Here is a 23171-nt window from a genome sequence, read left to right as displayed (position 1 = left end):
GCAGTCTTTCATTGATTCTATTATGGTTATCAGATTTATCTGGAAATGCACAGAGGACTATGCGTCTCGCATGACGATCCGGGTATTCCCTAACCGGAAACCTTAATGAATTATGAGGTCCAGTCCCTTTTGAAGGCTAGAGCTGCGGCTTTTAGGTCCGGGGATACCAGACGCTACGCGGAATCCAGGCATGAACTCCAGAAAGCCATTAAGGGCGCCAAGAGGCAATATCGAGCCAAGCTGGAAGCCCAGGCTAACCAGAGGGATGCCAGTAGACTATAGCAGGGTCTAAATGAGATCACTGGGCGCAAAGAAAAGGCTGGGAATATCAATAACTGTAGCGCTTCTCTTCCTGACGAACTTAACGTATTCTATGCAAGACTCGAACAGAAGAGGAGCGTCCCGCCCCCTTTGGATGAACCGGACCTGGTGGCATCAAGATTCGTCACTGAGGAAGACATTAGAAGAGCCTTCCTGAAGATAAATCCAAGGAAGGCAACAAGCCCAGAAGGCGTCCCGGGACGGGTTCTCCGGGCCTGTGCCAGCGAGCTAGCTGGAGTGTTTGCTGACATCTTCAACTGCTCCCTGCTTCGGTCTAAGATCCCCTCATGTTTTAAGAAGGCAACGATAATCCCAGTGCCGAAGAAAAGCAAGGTGGCACGCCTGAATGACTACCGACCTGTGGCTCTGACACCAATTGCTATGAAGTGCTTCGAGCGATTGGTTATAGCACACATCAACCATAATCTACCAGTCAACCTCGACACTTTGCAATTCGTCTACCAGAGCAACAGGTCAACGGCAGATGCCATCTCTCTGGCACTACATTCCTCCTTAGAACACCTGGAGAATAAAGACGCATATGTAAGGCTCCTTTTCATCGACTACAGCTCTGCCTTTAATACCATCATTCCAAATTGATTCCTAAGCTCCGGAACCTGGTTCTTAGCACTCAGATCTGCAGCTGTATCTTCAACTTCCTCACAGACAGGACCCAGGCTGTAAAACTAGGGGACAAGCTCTCCTCTACAATCACTCTGAGCACCGGTGCCCCACAAGGCTGTGTACTCAGCCCCATGCTGTACTCACTGTACACCCATGATTGTGTAGCCAAGTTTCCATCAAACTCAATATATAAGTTTGCTGATGACACCACAATTGTAGGCCGTATCTTAGGTAAAGATGAGTCTGAGTACAGAGAGGAAATTAAGAACCTAGTTGGATGGTGCAAAGACAATAACCTATCTCTCAACATCAGCAAGACGAAGGAATTGGTTGTTGACTCCAGAAGGAGTAGCGGACCGCACGACCCCATCTACATCGGTGGTGCGCAGGTGGAACAGGTCAAAAGCTTTAAGTTTCTCGGGGTGAATATCTCAAATGACCTGACTTGGTCTAACCAAGCAGAGTCCACTGCCAAGAAGGCCCACCAGCACCTTTACTTTCTGAGAAAGCTGAAGAAATTTGGCTTATCCCCTAAAACCCTCACTAATGTTTATAGATGCACCGTAGAAAGCATTCTTCTAGGGTGCATCACAACCTGGCATGGAAGTTGTCCTGTCCAAGACCGGAAGAAGCTGCAGAAGATCGTGAACGTAGCCCAGCCCAGCACATCACACAAACCAATCTTCCATCCTTGGACTCACTTTACACCGCACACTGTCGGAGCAGTGCTGCCAGGATCATCAAGGACACAACCCACCCAGCCAACACACCTTTTGTCCCTCTTCCCTCCGGGAAAAGGTTCAGGAGCATGAAGATTCGTACAGCCAGATTTGGGAACAGCTTCTTTCCAACTGTGATAAGACTGCTGAACGGATCCTGACCCGGATCTGGGCTGTACCTTCCAAATATCCGGACCTGACTTGCACTACCTTACTTTCCCTTTTCTATTTTCTAATTATGATTTATAATTTAAATTTTTATTATATTTACTTTGATTTGTACTTCAGGGAGCACGAAGCGCAGAATCAAATATCGCTGTGATAATTATACGCTCTAGTATCAATTGTTTGGTGACAATAAAGTAAAGATTTATTTAGTATGCCTGCAAGAAAATGAATGTCAGTATTGTATATGGTGACACATGTACCTTGGTAATAAATTTGCTTTGATCTTTGAAGTGACCACTTCAAAATGAACCATCCACAAACATTTCAGAATGTAATCAGATATTGAACCCAATTTCAAGCATTATCTTAACAGATCAAAACTAACACCTACACTAAACTTCACTGGAACTGTTGTGTACGAATTGTTCACTCCTATGTCTGATGGTTTGATGGTTTTTATGGCTTGCCAGCAGACATGGTTCAAACATCTACAAGTTTATTAAATCCTAATCAGATATAGTTATGCTGGGTTTAAAAACTCCTGACATTACTTTAATATGCTGCATGCATAAAAGATTGCAGTTCAGTGAAATTTACTGTGAATATCCTTTTTAGACTTAATTTGCCATTTATTAAATTTTGCAAGAAATGGCCACCCATCTTGAATGATCACATTGAAAATAATCAAACATTTAATTTTAATCCTCTTTAAAAAAAAACCCACTCATCTCCAAACCAAAGGCAAAAGTTACTACTGCTGGGAAGCTCATGTTTTCCATACTTGGTAGATTACCCATCCTTCACATACAGGCACAATGACCGTCAAGATATTGGTAAATTGTGAAAGGCCTCCTTCACAAGAAACCTAATCAATGTACTTTCCGCAATAGTAGCCCCTTGATCAACAGGACATAGGGGAAATCTATCTAGAGTTTCCCTTGTTAATTTTTTTCAAATCATTTTAGCCTTGGATGAGTGGTAACACTATAGCCTTCAAATCAAAACATTGTGGAAAGTCCCACTTTAAATTAAGTATTAAACCAAGAGTTTCCTCATGCGTGGAGGACAGAATAATGCAGTTAATTCTAGAACAAAAATATATGGTAATTCAGAATCAGAACCTGGTTTATTATCTCTGTCTTATATGACATGAAATTTGTTGCTTTGCGGCAGCACTACAGTGCAGTCATAAAATCACTATAAATTACAAAATAACTAAATAATGCAAGAAAAGAGAATAGTAGTGTCCATGGAGTGTTCAAAAATCTAATGACTGATGGGAAGATCTCCTCCTTGCTGACTAGCAACACTGGTGCACCTCAGGGGTGTGTGCTTAGCCCACTGCTCCGCTTTCTCTATACCCACCACTGTGCAGCTAGGCCTAGTTCAAATACTATCTATAAACTTGCTGATGATACAACTATTGTTTGTAGAATCTCAGATGGAGATGAGAGGGCACACAGAAGTGAGATATACCAGCTAGTTGAGCAGTATTTCAGCAACAAACTTGCACTCAACGTCAGTAAGATGAAAGAGATGATTGAAGACTTCAGGAACAGTTAAGATAAGGGAACATTAACCAAACCTCATACAGGGATCAGAAGTGAAGAGAGTGAGCAATTTCAAGTTCTTGGGTGTCAAGATCTCTGAGGATCTAACCTGGTCCCAATATGTCAATGCAGCTATAAAGAAGGCAAGACAGTGGCTATATTTCACTAAGAGCTTGAAGAGATTTGGTTTGTCAACTAAAACACTCAAAAATTTCTATATAAGTACTGTGGAAGAATTCTGACAGGCTGCATCACTATTTGGTATGGGTGCGGGGGGGCTGCTGCACAGGACCGAAAGAAGCTACAGAAAGTCGTAAAATTAGTCAGCTGCTTCTTGGGTACTAGCCTCCATATCCTCAAGGATTGATGCCTCAGAAAGGCGACGTCCATTATTAAGGACCCCCAGCAACCAGGGCATGCCCTCATCTCATTGTTACCATCAGGAAGGAGGTACAAAAGCCTGAAGGCACACACTCAGTGATTCAGGAATAGCTTCTTCCCCTCTGCCATCAATTTCTGAATGGACATTGAACCCATGAATGCTACTTCACTTTTAAATATATACTGTATCTGTTTTGGCACCATCTTTAATCTATTCCTATTCTATAACAAATTTCATGACACATGCCAGTGATAATAAACCTGATTCTGAATTACTGTGTGTGGGTCTTTAGCCTCCTGTATCCTGCCTGTCATTCATTCTACATCACTAAAGACAATCCAGTCATTTCTTCCATTGCTCTTTGAGTGCTTGTTATATGAAAACTGACCACCAGGTTTCCCACATTAATGACACTGGCTTAATTTCAAGCACCAAGTGATGTGCCTATTTCAAGTTGTGATGCTTTGTGGCAAAGATCAGTAAGCTTGAACCCAGCCCAGAAGTGAAAACTGGAACCTATCTGAACTGTATTTCTTCATTTAATAAGTATATTTACTCTGAAGATCCAAATTATTACTTACATCACTTTGCAAAAGAAACCCAAAAACATGAAAGCCTGATCCAAGGTATCTGATAACCCACTCGAAGGTTTGCAAAATTATTTCATCAACAGCTACTGGAAGGTTGACAAAAGCTAAGTCTTCCTTGCCTGCCTGCTCCCAAACAACTAACCCCAAGCTAATACCTTACTAATGATAAAAGCTCAAACTCAATGATCCACCATCCTGTACTCCCACTATCGCCTTCCAGCTTCACATCTGTTAAGCAGAATCTTGAGGTCCCAACTCAAGACCCTCAAAGCCATCCCAAATGTTCCATTTTGTTTAAAGGACTGGCAGAATGTTATATCTTCTTTGAGGAGGCTTTAATAAATCTCTGAATAGCTTCCTTTTTATTTACAGCAATTTTTGGGATCACTCCACTGGAAGCAGGATATATTCGTTTTCGTTCAACAGATGATAGCTTTTACAACTTTATTGGCCAGGAGAGCCATTTTGCTTAAATAGAAGGACTCTAATCCACCTACTGTCTTTTATTGGCTTACCTCCATTATTCCTGTGTAAGTTTAGAGAAAATAAGAAGTCGGATATTTGATACATCCTTTAAATTTGAAGAAACCTGGCGACCTTTTAGTCAATATTTTCATATGGTTTGATTTAATGCTTTTCCAGTTACTTTCTTGAAACTTTGGATTTGATCAGAAAGTTTCTCTTTTTTCTTGCTCTCAGTATGAACTGCCCAGTCCCTTTTTTTCTTCTCTTTTTCTTTTTTTTTTGTTTTTTTTTTGTTTAGTGGGGTTTTTTATGTATATAAAGTTATAAAAGTTTCTTTATCTTTTTTCTTCTTTTCATGGAATGATAAGAGGAGAATTGATTATCTTATTTTTATTATATACTATTAGATTAATACCATGTATGATCTTGATAATATTTATTTTACCTTTTATATGAATTGTTATCGATATAGGTATTTGAGATAATTCTCCTCTTGATTATATATACGGTATGTACTTTTTTTAATTAATAAAAAGTTTGATAAAGAAAGCAAGCAAGCTTCCTTTATCCACTGGGCAATCTATTGTTGTTACACAGTTCAGAACACTACCCTCATTTTGATGTCCCAGCCAGAAGATCATGAACTTGGTCCTCTCCTTCTTTACCTCCATTTCTCTCCATCTCCTTCCTGGGACATTTTGTTTTTCAGCCTCCACATGAATGAGGTGAAAATACATCAGATTATCACTTTCTCAATAGTGGAGCTCACATCATTAACAGTGCATTCCTTTTCCACTGACCCTTGCCATTCAGCCCATTATGCCTCACCCAGAGTGGTGATGTAATGAAGTACCTTAATTCCCACATTTTTGATATTAGTGATGTTCAGGTAGGTTAGGGCCTTGCACAACAACATGTTTATGCAACTTATGGTTTATGTAAGGGGACATGAAGTTCTCGTGAAACTACACCAGGTCAGCAAGGGTCCTGGTGTTCCAGGACTTGACTTTCATAATGAGGGAGTAGAAGCTGCCACTATAGGACCTCCTCATCATATTGGCCATAGCTCACAAGCTACCATATACAGATGATGGGACATCCAGTGGAAAACTTGTGCAAAATGATTAGAGACTAGGATGTGCTGCATGGGCATAATCAAATGCACGAGTGTGCAGACACTTGCAGATGCCTGTCAGCATGTGTACAATCATACACAAACTCTTTCCCACTGCCTCTTTCCTCCCCCTCAACTCCTTCACCTCATTTGATTTCCATCCTCCCCATCTCCAGATCTCTTAAGCTCAGGAGATTCTGCAGATGCTGGAAATCTTGAGCAACACACACAAATTACTAGAGGAACGCAGCAAGTCAGGCAGTATCAATGGAGAGGAATAAAACAGTTGATATTATGGGCCAAGACCCTTGATGAGTCCTGATGAAGGCTTCAGCCCAAAATGTTGACTATTTATTACCCTTCATAGATGCTGCCTGACGTGTTGAGTTCCTCCAGCACTTTGTGTGTGTTGCTCCAGATCTCTTCAGGTTCCTCCACTTCTCACCCTCAGAACCCATAGCTCTAAACCTTAAGAGCCTGTCTCTCTCTTTTGAATCCTGCTGCTTGACACCCTTCTTCCTTCCCTGCACCGAACACTCCACTCACTCATTCCTCTGGTCCTCTGTATCATTCCATTCCCCACCACCACCCTGAGTTTTCCAACCCTGAGAACACCTGTAAGCACGAACAACAAGTAGCATACCCCTTGGTAACAGGCCAGACCAGCACGCAGGGCAGCTGGTGTTGGCAGCCTCAAGTCAGTACACAGGAACTACATTAAAATCCTTATTCTATAACAATGTCCTGTCAACTTCATTGTCTCGGTCCATTCTACAGACTGCAGTAAGTCGAAGTAATTATGTCTTTGCCCTGTACTGCTGCTGCAAAACAACAAAGCTAATGTCATATAAATCAGTGATAATAGACCCAATTCCGATATTTAACTCCTGCTTACCAGAATGTTGAAGCTGAACTTCTTCTTCCTCTTTAAAGCTGAAGAGAAAGAAAACCACAAACTAGTTTTGGATTTTAGGCTTGGCTTTTGACACACAGTGAACTTTCAGCCAAACAGTTCATCTTCTGAAGACATATCAAAAGATCGTGTCTAATAGAACCAAGGGCCCCTTTCCTCTGGTGTAGTTTCACTAGAACTTCACATTATCTCACATAAATCATTAGCTGCACAAACATGTTATTCTGCAAGGAATTTTGACACAATTAACCACACTGGTGCTGCACTTCAGCTGCAGACAAACTTTCACTTTCTTGCTCATTACAATCATAGACATCAAATTATGGTTGTAGTATTCAAAGCCTCTTAATTTGCTAATGGCAGCTAAACTACAAGAAATTCAATTCCAAGATGACTTTCCTTACTCTTCCACAAAACTTAAATATTTTTACCTTCACATCTCACTGATCATTTTACCTGTTCCATATACTTGGATAGCAACTTTTCTAACATTGGACTTGCTCTGTTGCTGATCAATCAATGATGGGTTAAGCCTACCATTTGCAGGCTGAGGATATCCCTGTTAGAAACAACTTGCAGCCAGAGCTGCCACTGTCAGCATTTTTAACAACTCCAGGGGAACTTGGAGCTGTGATGCTGTGATTTTTCAAGTCCAGAGACTGTACAAATCAATCTCCACAATGCACTTGTCCTCAGTCATGCTGATAGTCATACAGCGCAGAAACAGGTCGTTTGGTGCTTCATGGAGTCGTAGTCCCACAGTGATGCAACATGGGAAGCAGCCCCTTGGCCCAACTTGTCCATACTGACTGTTCTGGCCTCTACAGGCGTTGTTTGTTTTGTATGCAGTTGTATGTTGTTTGTTTTGTATGCAGGAGGTGATGTATGAACATCACCTCCTGCACATAAGCTGTTTTTTTATATACATTTCCTGCACAGGTTAATTTGGATTTCGACTTGAAGCACATGGTATAGAAAGACATCCATCTCCATCCCGTCTTTATTTGTCTTTAAAACAGCAATATCTATTCACAAGAAAGATCGCATCAAAAACCCTGAAGAAAGCTTCCAGCTCAGATGATTTTTGAGAAAGTGTTTAATTCCCTGCCTAGCTTTGTATGCAACGCTCTGTGAGGGCAACAGAGTGAAATGAGAACTCATCTTCAAAGGCACTGACCATGGACCAGAGACACGGCTGAACGCCATAGGCTACGACGACAGCTTTCTACCCAAACAATGTTGATCGCTGAGCCCTGGAAGTCAGAATGTGGCACATCAATCGAGTCTTTACGATGCTTGAGCAAAACCACTATTAGCACTGCTGCAGCATGAGCCAGTGCCAGAGCAACGTTGAAATGCAAAAGGAGAAAGCTCATACAGACATGGAGAAAGCTCGTGTCTATATAGCTACAGTGGTGCACTGAAGGAGGAGCGTGATGCTGAGGCTACCTTCGCAGAGGAAAGTGGTGACTACAGCTGACTACAGTGGTGGTCATCTTTCTAAGGGATTCTGACAAACCAACCATTGGTGCAAGCCCTCTAATATGACATGATTGCTCAACATAGGATGAAATTAAAGCAGCAAAGATGGGATCCAGCATCCCGTCATGCTTCGCACCAGATTTTTACTCCGTCCTCCTCTTGCAATTGCATCCTCTGCTTCAGACTGAAACCCAAAGAAAGATGAGCCCTCATTTAACATAGAAATTGAGAAATCCCTAAAGTCACCCAACTTGGAAACACATGGGTGTTTATCACATTATAAGAGCACACAAGGCCTGAACAACGACTAAGTGTATCACTGGCTCACTTTTCAACAGAAGCTACTGTGGAACCATCTGCACACCTCTCACTCACTGTGCCAGGCTGGGGTGATAAATCACCACTGGACAACAGTGTGAGTGAGTGAGACAGCTATCAGGAACGTGGTGGAGAATCTGGGGATGGTAACAAGGAGAGCTGGAGAAGCAGCAACAATATATTGCAGAACACGAATGGGCACACAGTGCAGCAAGCGCCAGTAGACTCCAGGAAATTGAGCCAAGAACCAATTGACACTTCAGAAGAATTAGACCCAGATGCAACTGTAAATTCAAGGCCACACCTCGAGTTACTACTGGTTCTAGCACACCCACAGCACAGCACGGCAGAGAGCCATCTGAGCATACATCAGATGCAGATTCTTCCTCATAAACTCTAAAGACATGTTCTGGAACATTAGTTGTCAGAAGAAGAGCCAGTGAATTTGTCATAGAGCCGATAGGAGGGGAGGTCTGCTTGCCCTTGCCAAGCCCTCATTGAGTGCAACCATATTCCCAACAACAGGGATGAAATCCCAACGCCGAAGCTGCACACGGTCAGTCACACCTTAAGGATATAGCTGACAAGATTCCCCCACTTCTGCTGATATTCTCCTGTTGCTTGGCAAAGACACCATTTGTGCACATAGGGTTCACGAACAGCGCAATGGTCGGCATGAAGAACCCATGCCCAACAACTGGACCTGGGTTGGGTCATGAGGAGTGAAGAATGCCTCGATGGTGCTTATTGGTGCATTTAAGACTTATATCCTGGAGAATGGGTGCCTAAGTCACTTCAGATACTTTGAGAGCTGTATAAGATCATAAGACATGGGAACAAAATTAGGCCATTTGCTCAAAGTGTCTCTTTTATGAAAGAGAAGATTGTAAGAGTAGCCAAGGACCCAAAGACAGCCCTTGCAGTGGTTGGCATATTTGTAAGCAACCTCTCAGTGCAGAGCGACTGAATTGGGCAAAGGTTAGAACCCTTGTTGTTTAAAGACAGGTGAATGCAGAGGATGTGCAATGCATCACAAAGCAGGAACCTCTCCTAATCCAAGATTACCTTAATGAACTCAGTCCTTTTCATGACTCTGAGGGGGGAACAGTCCAGAAGACGTATTAAGATGGCGCAACTTACTTCAGATGACCCTCACCCAATCATCGAGTGAGCACCATCTCACCAGTCTGCAAGTCAGACATTACCACAAGTATGTCAACAAGAAGCGAGAATGGTTGAAGACTGTGTAGTAAGACCGTTTTCAAGACCAATCTTTGAGACTATCTTTCTTTTGCTTAAGATTTAGTGATCATTTGTCTTTTAATTTCTGTAGTTAAGTTGGCATCCCATGGATACCAGGCACAGAGTGTTCTGACCTCTAGAGACACAGTTTGCTTTGTAAGAACATCACTTCCTGCACGTACACTGTTTTTATATAATTTCCTGTGTGGGTTAATTTGGATTTTGACTCATCTCCATCCCCTCTTTATTTGCCCTTGAAACAGTGTGTCTTTTCACAAGTAAGATCTCACTAAAAACCCTGAAGAAAGCTTCTGGCTCCAGTGATTTTGGAGGAGTTTAGTTCCCTGCCTAGCTTTGTACGTAGGCAGACCAACCAAGGTGACCACTTAAGATGGTCCCACTTGCCTGTGTTTGGCCCATATCCCTCAAAACCTGTCTCACCCATGTACTTAACCAAATATATTTTAAAATGTACCTGCCTCAACTCCCGTCTCTGACAACATGCTCCATGCTCATGCCAAGCAGGTACTAATTTATGCAACACACACAAAATGCTGGAGTTTGTGATTGAGGTACTAATCTATTCTATCACAAACAAGAGAAAATCTGCAGATGCTGAAAATCCCAGCAATATATAGAAAATGCTGGAGGAACTCAGCAGGCCAGGCAGCATCTAAGGAAAAGAGTACAGTTAACATTCTCCGTCCAAAACGTCGACTGTACTCTTTTCCATAAATGCTACCTGCCTTGCTGAGTTCCTCCAGCATTTTGTGTGTGTTGCTAATCTATACTAATTCTATTTAATAGTACTTGGTCTATAATTTCTCCTGGATAGGCAATTAAAATTCTCATTTATATATTTTTTTTAATCCAGGCTGCACAACCTTCTTGTTCAACTGAAAGCCTACTGATTACCATACAGAAAACTGCTGATTTAGTAGGAGCTTTGACTTTAGAATCATTATTTTCAAATGTCTCCAAGATTACAGCATTCACCATCACCTTCCTCAAATACCCACATGCTCATTATGTTTTCAAGCATTCTGCAACTTAAATACACCACCATGACCTGACATACTCAGAATTCCTTCCACAAACTTTGCTTTCTCTTACTTTTTCTATGACAATCCTTAAAATCTACCTTCAGGTCATCCAAGCTAATAGCTGCTAATGTGGCTTGGTATCAATTCTTGTTTGATAATGATCTTGCAAAATACCTCGAGACATTTTTGATGTCAAAAACATGAATTACGGATATGTTAACAGTGCATGTAGAAAATATTAGGCACAGTTTTAAGAGGGAAAACAGTTTTTAGCAAATCTAGTGGAAGTTGTTAATGAAGATGTAAACAGTAGAATGCCTGGATTGGCAAGTAGTTAAAAGATGAAATGGCTCTTATCGGATATCAAAAGATGAAACAACAGTCACAATTGCATCAGGAATGACTTGACTTTTCAAACTGATAGATGGTTGCAAATGGTATGTCAAGGGATTAATACTGGGCCATCAGCAATTTACAATTTATAGTAAATGATTCGGATAAACACCACTATATTTTTGTTGCGAATGTCTAGAAGAAAATGAATCTCAGGGTTGTACAAGTTGACATAAATGTACTTCAATAATAAATTATTTTGAACTTTGTAATTTTGGTGACAATATTCAGACAGGAAAGCTGTGAGGAAGATGTGAAAAAAAAATCTACATAGGTCCTGATGAAGGATTTTGGCCAAAACGTTGGCTGTTTCTTCCACTCCATAGATGCAACCTGACCTGCTGAGTTCTCCAGCATTTTGTGTGTTACAAAGGGATATGTACAGGTTAAATAGTGGGCAAGAGTATGACAGATTGGAATATAACGAGTGGCATATGAAAAGCTATTGACCTACACTTAATGAGTCCAGATGAATGAGAGATGCTCCTATTGAAACAAACGAAACTCTGAAAGGAAATGACAGAGTGAATGCTAGGTAAGTCCAAGGGTCACAGAAAATCATGAGTCTGTGGAAATCTCTAGTCTATGAGGTCTAGATTAATAGATATTTAAATTACTAGGGAGTTGAGGCATAAGGGGAGAAAACAGAAACTAAGGGCTGAAGTGAAGGCTGGAGCAGAGATAAGTTTAGTGAATGACAGAGGAGGGATCATTTGGAGGTCTCCTGTTTCTAAACTCCTTTCGCCCATTTGTTTCGTTAGAAAGAAAAGGATAAAAAATATAATCTTCAAAGAGAGTCTATTGTCATTGATTTGATGACTCATGAAAAGCCAGAAGTAAACAAGTAATTACAAAAATAATTAGCAAATCAAATAATGTGGTCATTATTGTCCTGGGACAATTTTGCCACTGCACTACTTTCATCTCCATATTGAAGAAAGGATGCGTTTGCCATAAAAGGCTGTGCACATAACTTACTAGATCCCCAGAGTAAGGGAATTGTCCTATAAGGAAAGACAAAGCAAGACCAGCCTATACTTAACTGGGGTCTAAAAGAATGGAAATGAACAACATTCTGAAAGAGTGGATGCTGAAAGGCAGCTTCCTCCAACCAGAGGATTCAGAACTAGAGTGTCAGGCTCAGATTAAGGCAGATGGCCATTTACCCCAAAGAGGTAAAAAAACTATGGTTGTTCAACCGTTTTGTGTTAATGAATGTTAAAATCATTTGTTTCTTTAGCACCAAGAGTACCAAGGATTTTAAGGATTAGGAGGAAAAGTGGATTTAGGGCACAAAGCCGCCCATGATTTTAAGTCACAGAGAAGGTTGTTGGTAATTGGTTTATTGTTATCACATGTATTAAGATACAACGAAAACTTTGCTTTGCATACCATCCCAACAGATCATTCTATACATAAGTACATTGAGGTAGTACAAAGGGAAAACAATAACAGAATGCAGAACATAGTGTTACTGTTGCAGAAAAAGTGCAATGCAGATCAACACGTAAAGTGCAAGAGCCAGGACGAGGTAGATCGAGAGATCAAAGGTTCATCTTTACCATGTAGCGTGAAAGCATCTTGTTTATATCTCTTACAACGCAAGGCTAATGGAACCCACAATTAGAAGCAGCCAGCTCATCAACTCTGTGGTACCACCTTCCCTCCTGACAAACAGAGATCAGCTGCTGTGTGCTATATAGTCAGCTGGGGGTTGGGGTGTTGTAGGGAAGGAGAGATGTCATTGTCAATTTGGGAAATAACCTGTTGAAGGTTATGGTTTTACAATGCACCAGTTTTCAGCTTTCACTAGCGATAGCTTTTTTCTAGTAAAAGTTATTGTAATGTACATCTTTGAAAAAAAAATTGCATTTAAACCGTACAACAGCATTTACTGAACAATCTCTAAGTTGCATATGACTTGCATTATAAACATAACTTTGCTCCCTTAAGATTTAAAGTATTAAAATAACACTTTAAATTCAAGAATTGACTGTTGAAAAAATGTTAACATTTCAGGTCCGTGACTCTTGGGCAAGCATTGATACAGAGAGGAAATAGTTATTAAGCCGCAGAGAGGACAGAAAAAGGTTGGTTTGGACAAATGGAATATCTGGGATAAGTGCAGAGCAGAGTTGCTGTGGAGACAAGTGGCAATGGACAATGACAAAGGTTTGAGCTGAAACTAGCAGGTCAGGAAGTGCTAAAGGCAAAGAAAAAGAACGAATGTCACAAGGTGATGCTTCTAGCAATAACTCATCCCACGTGGATTTGAATACCACCCTGTACATTACAGACCCACCCAGGATCATAGGCAAGTTCAACCAAACAGCAATCCTGGAAGTAGCGTTATCAAAACATCCACCATTGTTGCTATAGCTAAAAAGACCAAGGTGACATGTCTGGATGACTGGCATTCTGTCGTACTCAATAAGAAGCAAATGCTTTGACAGGTTGGTCAAGGATTACATCTGCAGTATGCTACCACCCACACTGGACCACTATAATTCACCTACCGTCACAACCAATTGACAGATGACACAATAGCCACAGCTCTACACAACTGGAGAGGAGGGATGCTTATGTGAGAATGCTGTTCTTGGACTACAATTCAGCATTCAACACCATAATTCCCTCCAGGCTTGACAAGTAGCACAGAGACCTCGACCTTCACCCTGCCTTGTACAGCTGGATCCTGGACTTCCTGTCAGATCGCCAGCAGGTGATAAGAGTGGGTTCCCTCACCTCTGCCCCTGACCCTCAACACAGGAGCCCCCCAGGGCTGTGTACTAAGCCCCCTCCTTTACTCTCTGTACACCCATCTGGGAAATGGTACTGTAGCATTAAAGCCAGGATCAACAGGCTCCAGGACAGCTTCTTCCACCAGGCCATCAGACTGATTAATTCACACCAACAAAATTGTATTTCTAAGCTATATTGACTGTTTTGTTGTAGATCTTACTGTACATACTATTTATTACAAATTACTACAATTTGTACTTTGCACATTCAAATGGGAAAAAAAGCACAGATTTTTTACTCCTCATGTATGTGAAGGATGTAAGAAATAAAGACAATTCAATTTACTTCAATCACATTGCAAAATCCACTGTGCTTACATGTGTCAGTATAGGCATATTCTTCACTCCTCTCACTATCTCCAAGCAGTTGTGGTCGCAGTTTCCTTTTATTCTTCACCAAAGTCCAAAAGACATTTTTCTTTTCTATCTAACTTCAAACTCAAACAGTTCTTGAACCTTGACCTCGTCACCCTTTCCTCTCCTCCATGGCCACAGCCTGAAATGTTTTCACTGTTCCTTCTCATCTTCCCCTCACTAATTCCCAACAATCAGTCCTTAGTAGAAATCACAAATTTACTCCCCTCATCCTCAACTTAATCCAAGCTGGACACGGCACTCAACCCAGTTAAGTGTGAGCTGGTTCATTCTGGTAGGTCAAATATGATGACAGAATATAGTATTAATGGTAAGACTCCAGGCAGCGTGGAGGATCAGAAGGATCTTGGGATCCGAGTCCATAGACACTCAAAGCTGCTGCACAGGTTGACTCTGTGGTTAAGAAAGCATACAGTGCATCGGCCTTCATCAATCGTGGAATTGAGTTTAGAAGCCAAGAGGCAATGTTGCAGCTATAGAGGACCCTGGTCAGACCCCACTTGAAGTACAGTGATCAATTCTGATCGCCTCACTCTAGGAAGGATGTGGACACCATAGAAAGGGTACAGAGGAGATTTACAAGGATGTTGCCTGGATTGGGGAGCATGCCTTATGAGAATAGATTCAGTGAACTCGGCCTTTTCTCCTTGGAGCGACGGAGGATGAGAGGTGACCTGATAGAGGTGTATAAGATGATGAGAGGCATTAATCGTATGGATAGTCAGAGGCTTTTTCCCAGGGCTCAAATGGCTAGCACGAGAAGGCACAGTTTTAAGGTGCTTAGAAGTAGGTACAGCAAAGATGTCGGGGTAAGTTTTTTTCATTACGCAGAGAGTGGTGAGTGCGTAGAATGGACTGCCAGCGATGGTGGTGGAGGCATATACGACAGGATCTTTTAAGAGACTCCTGGATAGGTACATGGAGCTCAGAAAAATAGAGGGCTGTGGGCAATCCTAGATAATTTCTAAGGTAAGGACATGTTCGGCACAGCTTTGTGAGCCGAAGGGTCTGTACTGTGCTGCAGGTTTTCTAAGTTTCTGTGTCTCTTCCTTTGTGCTCTTTCCTTTGCCCAAAGTCTTCAGCACAGGGTACTGATCTTTCTGGATCCCTCCATCTTGCACTCTCCAGATCTATTCACCTTTGAAGAAAGGTTATGGATTGGAGATATCAACTGCTTTGCTCACCACAGTCGCTATGCTCCCAGCATTCTCTATTTCAGTCTTATAGCAGAATAAGGATCAGTACGGCTACGTGTGGAGCTACAGAAATGGGATAAATCTTAAATTAATTATTTTCATCTGTATTTACTGTAGAGGTAGCCATTGAAGCCAGGGAATTCAGGAAGAACAGGGATGTCATCAGATATTGACATTACAAAAGCAGCAGTGCCGGCAGTCTTAAAGCACATGAAGGAAGATAAATCCTTGCAACCTGCCCAAGAGTATCCCAGGATGTTGTGGGAAACCAGGAAAGAAATTGCTGAGGCCCTGGCAGAGATATTTGTATCATTAACCACAGTGAGGCACTGGAAAACTGAAGGGTGGCAAATGTTGTGCCTTTATTTAAGAAGCTGCAAAGACAAGTCTGGGTACGACAAGTCGGTAAGCCTACCTTCAGAAGGAGGAAAGTTACTGGAAGGAATCTATCTGCAAATGGAAACACGTGTACTGATTAAGGATAGTCAGCATGGCTTTGTACATGGAAAATAGCATCTCAAGTCTTTTAAGGTTTTTCAAGAGGTGATCAAGACCCTACAAGGGAAAGTCCACATGGGAGGCTAATCCAAAATGCTAGATCACATGGGGTCCAGGGTGAGCTAACCAAACAGATACAAAATTGACTTGGTGGCAGGAGTCAAGAGCATGGTAGTGGAGCATGCACAGGATTAAACTAAGTTGCAGAAAGTTAAAAACTCAATCAGCTCCATCATGGACACTAGCCTCCCTAACATCTTCAAGGAGAGTTGCCTCAAAAAGGCAGCATCCATCATTAAGGACCCCCTTCATACAGGACATGCCCTCTTCTCATGGCTACCATCAGGGAAGAGGTACAGGAGCCTAAAGGCACAACACTCAACAGTTCATGAATACCTTCTTCCCCTCTGCCATTAGATTTTTGAATGGACGTTGAACCCATGAATGCTCCCTCACTACTTTTATTTTCCTTTTTTACACTATTTATTTAATGAGTGTGTGCAAGTTTGATGTACTGATGTCACATAACAACAAATTTCACAACATACGCCAGTGATACTAAACCTATTTCTGGTAACAATTTGGATGAGAATGTAATGACAGTGATTGGTAGGTTTGCAGATGACACTAAAATTTATGTAGTGGACAGAGAATGTTATTCAAGTTATACAGGACAAAGATCATATGGGAAAGTAGGCCAAGAAATGGGAAATTAAATTTACTCAGACATAAGAAACCATGCTTCCGTCATCTTGTTTCTGAAGCAAAAGCACATCTGCAATTTATTGAAATTTAATCTTTATTTGATAACAGTCCTATGAAGCTTTCTGGAATGTTTTCTACGTAAATAAGATTTCTATGAAATAAAGGCACTACATATCAAGTTCCATAGAAAAGCTGACTATCATTGTCAACCCTCTAATCTAATAAAATAGCATCCCACATTGTACAAAAAGCAAAAGCACATCTGCCGGAATCTGAAACAAAATCAGAAATGCTGGAAGAACTTAGGTCAGAAAGAGAAACCAGCTCCTCACCAACAGGGAGGTTTATCCTTTTCAAAGCAGAGCAGTGGGGAAGAGTACAGTACAAAGTTGAAAGTAAAATTTATTATCAGAGTAAATACATGTCATCACATACAACCGGAACAAGAAGGCAGCGGGAGAGCACCTAAGGATTTCCAGCGGGAAGACATTTTGAGCTCTCAGCAGAAGAGAGAGGCCAGACTGCGCAGGCGCGTGACGTCAGCCAGTTGAGCGCGAACAGCTTAAAAAGAAGGCAGCCATATCCAGTGGGCAGCGGAGTGAGAGGCAGCAGAGTGAAAGGGCTTTGGCTCCACAGGCTTCAGCGGTAACGGGACGAGGTGAGGCAGTTGTTGATTGCAAAAGGAGGTAGTATGTGTGTGAGGCCAGTTTTCTGTGGTGGTGTCAGATGTGGGAGGTCCTGGAGTCTCCCGGCATCCCGGACTGCCACATCTGCACCCGGTGCATCGAGATGCAACTCCTATGGGACTGTGTTAGGGAACTGGAGCTGCAGCTCGATGACCTTCGTCTGGTCAGGGAGAGTGAGGAGGTGATGGAGAGGAGTTACAGGTTACAGACAGGTGGCCATTCCGGGGCCACGGGGGACAGAGAAATGGGTCACAGTCAGAGGGAAGGGGAAGAGTCAGGTACTAGAGAGTACCCGTGGTTGTACCCCTTGATAATAAGTACTCCTGTTTGAGTACTGTTGGGGGGGGGACAGTGGCCGTGCCTCTGGCACAGAGTCTGGCCCTGTGTCTCAGAAGGGTAGGGAAAGGAAGAGAAAGGCAGTAGTGATAGGGGACTCTATAGTTAGGGGTTCAGACAGGCGATTCTGTGGACGCAGGAAAGAAACTCGGATGGTAGTTTGCCTCCCAGGTGCCAGGGTCCGGGATGTTTCTGATTACTTAAGAGTGTGGATGAACAAAGGGACTTTGGGGTTCAAATCCATACATCCCTCAAAGTCACTGCACAGGTTGATAGGGTAGTTAAGAAGGCCTATGGGATGCTAGGCTTCATAAACAGGGGGATTGAGTTCAAGAGTAGCGAGGTCATGTTGCAACTCCACAAATCTCTGGTGAGACCACACTTAAGAGTATTGTGTTCAGTTCTAGTCACCTCATTATAGGAAGGATGTGGAAGCTATGAAGAGGGTGCAGAGGAGATTTACCAGGATGTTGCCTGGTTTGGAGAACAAGTCATATGAAGCAAAGTTAGCAGAGCTGGGACTTTTCTCTTTGGAGCGTAGAAGAATGAGAGGGGACTTGATAGAGGTCTACAAGATTATGAGAGGCATAGACAGGGTGGATAGTCAGTACCTGTTTCCCAGGGCACCAATAGCAAACACCAGAGGGCATATGTACAAAATTAAGGGAGGGAAGTTTAGGGGAGACATCAGGGGTAAGTTTTTTTTACACAGAGGGTTGTGAGTACCTGGAATGACTTGCCAGGGATGGTGGCGGAGGCCAAAACATTAGGGGTATTTAAGAGCCTCTTGGACAGGCACATGGATGAAAGAAAAATGGAGGGTTATGGGGTAGTGTGGGTTTAGTACTTTTTTTTAAGGATTATATGGGTCGGCACAACATGGAGGGCTGAAGGGCACTACAACATGTAGTGTTCTATGGTTCTAACCCTGAGATTCTTTTTTCTGCACACATACTTAGCAAACTTATAGAACAGTAATTGTAAACAGGATCAATGAATAGGTGAGATGAGGTGAGAGTCAGCCATGGATATTGCGTCCTAGCTGTCTAGATACACAAGCCTGGGAAGTCCAATATGGAGAGCAAGCTGTTGCCCATGTAATAAGCTCCCCGTCTCCACATATCTGATGAACCCAAAGGAACAGCAGAGCCCAATACAGTTTGGTACCAGAAACGTAGAATGAGTTCCCAGTCAGCATTACACCCATGGGGATTCCAGTTCTGGATTTTTTCCTCGGGGTTTGCTCCCAAAGCCTTCCCCATGAGTGGGTATAGCCGCAAGGCAGCAGAGGTTTGTATCAGAGTTTTCCCTCTCCTAGATGAGCTGCCAACCACAGCGATAAGCCCCATCTGATGAAGTGACTGGTTTTAAGGTGCCTTTGTCCATTCTCCTGTCAGTAGAAACGGTTCCATCAGGCTTAGTAGCTAAGCCACACGTGAAGGATCAATGAACATCAAAAAATGCAAATGCATATATAAATAAATAGTACTAAACGACGAGTATAAAATAACAAGATAAAGAATCCTTAAGGTGAGACCACTGGTTGCAAGAATACCAGAAATAGAATGAGTGAAGTTATCCCCTTGTTCAAGAGCCTGATGGCGGAAGGGTAGTAACTGCTCTTGAACCTGGTAGTGCAAGTCCTGAAGGACTTGTACTTTCTACCTGATGACCACAATGAGAAAAGAGCATGGCCTGCAAGGTGTCACAGCAACAACCTTGCACTCAATGTCAGCAAGACCAATGAACTGATTGTGTAATTCAGAAAAAGTAAGACAAGGGAACACATACCAGTCCTCATCAAATGATCAGAAGTGGAAAGAGTGAGCAATTTCAAGTTCTTGGGTGTCAAGACACTCACAAAAGTCTACAGATGTACCATGGAGAGCATTCTAACTGGCTGCATCACCACCTGGTATGAGGGCGCACTGCACGGGATTGAAATCAGCTGCAAAGTTGTGAACTCAGCTCCATCTTGGCCAACAGCCTCCCCAGGATCCAGAACATCTTCAAGGAGTGATATTTCAAAAAGACTGCATCTGTCAATAAGGACCCCCATCACCCAGGATGTGCCCTCTTCTCATTACTACCAGCAAAGAGGTGGTACAGAAGCTCACTGTTCAGGAATATTTTCTTCCCCTCTGCTATTATATTTCTGAATGGACAATGAATCCATGACAACTACCTTGCTACTTTTTTTTCTTTTTGCACTACTTAACTTTATATAAGCTTCAGGCCGAGACCCTTCATTAGGACTGGAGAAAAAAGATGAGAAGTTGGAGGTGGGGGGAGGGGAGGAAGAAATATAAGGTAGTAGTTGATAGTGAAACTGGGAGAGATGAATTAAAAGGCTGGGAAGCCGATTGGCGAAAGAGATAAATGGCTGTAGAAGGGGGTATCTGTTAGGAGAGGACAGAAGGCCATGGAAGAAAGGGAAGGGGGATACGATAGGGTCTTGTAAGAGACTTTTGGATAGGTACATGGAGCTTAGAAAAATAGAGGGCTATGGGTAACCCTAGTAATTTCTAAGGTAGGGACATGTTCGGCACAACTTTGTGGGCCAAAGGGCCTGTATTGTGCTGTAGGTTTTCTATGTTTCTAACTTCTTCACTCAGAAGGTGCTGCAAGTGTGGAACACCCTACCAGAAAAAGTGGTGTATGCCAGTTTGATTGCAACATTTAAGTGAAGTTTGGGTAGGTACGTGGATGGGAGGGCTGTGAAGGGCTATGCTCCAGGCTCACGTCAATGGGACAAGGCAGAATAAAAGTTCAGCACAGACCAGATGGGCCAAAGCCCTTATTTCTGTGCTGTAGTGCTTTAGGACTACAATAAAGATGAGCAGCTTCAGCTAAACCGTTCTCTCAACATTTCTTATATCTTTCTCATCCCTGTTGTTGGCGACCAAATGAAAAATGTAGGATGTGAAGAAAGGGGGGGGGGGGGGGGAATGAGTGGGGTCAAACATAGAGACAGCATGGTCTCATAATTCCTTCAACCCAGGCTCACTTTTGAACTTAATTGATGTCAGTGGGGAGTTCGTTCATTCTCATAATCTTCTTCCCGCTTCCCAAAGAAACACTGGCCATCAAATCATCTGGATACTGTAATTCCCGTAGTACAGGTTGTTGTGGATGGTTAGAATTAGGACTACAGTATTACCTATTAAAATGGATAACAGGGAAATAAAGGGAGGAGTGCTGAAATGAGATTTATTTTAGAGCCCACATGGACTCAATCGACCAAAAAGCCTCCGGATTTATCGTGAAGCGACACGAAGGGGAGACTGATAGTTAATTAGAGATAATATATTCCCTCAACCCAGGACCCTTCAGTCCCGCCCAGCCTGCAGCCATTACCTCGGCTGGTGCAGGGTCTCCCCTGCGGGACGCCGGCCGCCCCGACCACAGTGAACGAGCCCGTCTCGTCGAGGAGCTGTAGGCTGGTGTTGTGCTCGGGCCGCACCTCCAGCACCGTGCCCTGCATCCACACCACGCTCACATCCAACGGAGCCCGGTGACCGCCAGGCCGATCCAGCAGCCACGCTGACGGCTGCCCGTCCCTCCTCGCACCGAGCCGCAGCTGCTCAGCCAGCACCTTACATGGCGGCGACCGCAGGCGCCTGCGACCCGAGGCCGCTTCCATTCCCACTACTCGTCCGAGCCCGCCGGTCGTCCAGAACCAACCAATTACAGGGCAAGAGGAAGGTCTCAGCCAATGAGATCAGGAAGCCAGTCTAACCAATCGCATTACTGGTCGAACCTTTCTGCCAATCAGAGAATAGTTATAGTATAAACCCAAGTAAAAATACAGGTGCGATCACAAACAAGAAAAAATCTGCAGATGCTGGAGGAGCTCAGACAGCATCTGCGGAAAAGAGGAAACAGAAAATGTTTCAGGCCGAGACCCTTCATCAGGACTGGAGAAAAAGAAGACAAAAAGTCGGCATAAGAAAGTGGGGAAGGGCCACGAAAGAAAGGGAAAGGGAAGAGCACCTGAGGGAGGTGATGGGCAGGTAAGGAGATAAGGTGTGAGGCAAATGGGAATGGGGAATTGTGAAGGGGTGGGGGGGGGGGTATTACCGGGTATTCAAAAAAAAATTGATGTTCATGCCATCAGGTTGGAGGCTACCCAGATGAAATCCAAGGTGTTGCTCCTTCAACTTGAGTGTGGCTTCATCGCAGCAGCAGAGGAGGCATTGGACTGACATGTTGGAATGGGAAGTAGAATTAAAACAGATGGCCACTGGGACCTACATTGGTATCACTCCTCAGCCTTTCCTACACTACATCAATGACTGCATTGGTGCTGCTTCCTTCTCCCAGGCAGAGCTCGTTGACTTCATCCACTTTGCCTCCAATTTCCACCCTGCCCTCAAATTTATCTGATCCATTTCCAACACCTCCCTCCCCTTTCTCAATCCCTCTGTCTCTATGTCTGAAGACACCTTACCTACTGATATCTTTTATAAACCCACTGATTCTCACAGCTACCCGGACTATACCACTTCTCACACTGTTACTTGTAAAAATGCCGTCCCTTTCTCTCAATTCCTCCATCTCTACTGCATCTGCTCTCAGGATGAGACTTGTCATTTCAGAACTAAGGAGATGTCCTCCTTAAAAGAAAGGGGCTTCCCTTCCTCCACCATCAATGCTGCCCTCACCCGCAGCTCTTCCATTTCGCGCACATCTACCCTCACCCCATCCTCCTGCCACCCCACCAGGGATAGGGTTCCTCTTGTCCTCACCTACCACCCCACCAGCCTCTGCATCCAGCACATAATTCTCTGTATCTTCCACCATTTCCAATGAGATCCCCCCACCAAGCACATCTTTCCCTCCCCTCCCTACATGACTCACTTGTACATTCGTGCCTCCCCACTGTTCTCCCTCCTGGTACTAATCCACACAAGCAGAATAAGTGCTACACCTGCCCCTACACCTCATCCTTCACTACCAATCAGGGACCCAAACAGTCCTTACAGGTGAAGTGACACTTAACCTTTGAGTCTGTTGAGGTTAGATCCTGTGGTCGGTGTTCCTTGTGTGGCCTCCGGTATATCGGTAGGACTCCATGTAGATCGGGAGACCACTTCGCTGAACTCCTATGCTCCATCCACCAGAAAAAGCAGGATCTCCCAGTGGCCACCTATTTTAATTCTATGTCCTATTCCCATTCCGTCATACCAGTCCATGGTCTCCTCTACTGCCATGATGAGGCCACACTCGGGTTGGAGGAGAAACACCTTG

At 43.2% G+C, this 23171-nt stretch overlaps 1 protein-coding gene across 1 annotated transcript in view; it reads right to left on the bottom strand.

Moving 5' to 3' along the window:
- The window catches only part of rmi2 (RecQ mediated genome instability 2), a 37732-nt gene extending 16140 nt beyond the window's left edge, over positions 1-21592 (bottom strand). Inside the window, exon 1 of the mRNA XM_073060364.1 lies at positions 21279-21592. Within this exon, the coding sequence (XP_072916465.1) occupies positions 21279-21564 (286 nt within the window). The 5' untranslated portion in view covers positions 21565-21592. The remainder of the gene's footprint in view (positions 1-21278) is intronic.
- Positions 21593-23171: the final 1579 nt, after the last annotated feature.

Source organism: Hemitrygon akajei, chromosome 11 (assembly GCF_048418815.1).
Source record: "Hemitrygon akajei chromosome 11, sHemAka1.3, whole genome shotgun sequence".
NCBI lineage: Eukaryota > Metazoa > Chordata > Chondrichthyes > Myliobatiformes > Dasyatidae > Hemitrygon > Hemitrygon akajei.
The sequence above is the reverse complement of the archived record's forward strand: the minus strand, read 5'-3'. Positions and strand labels throughout refer to the sequence as shown.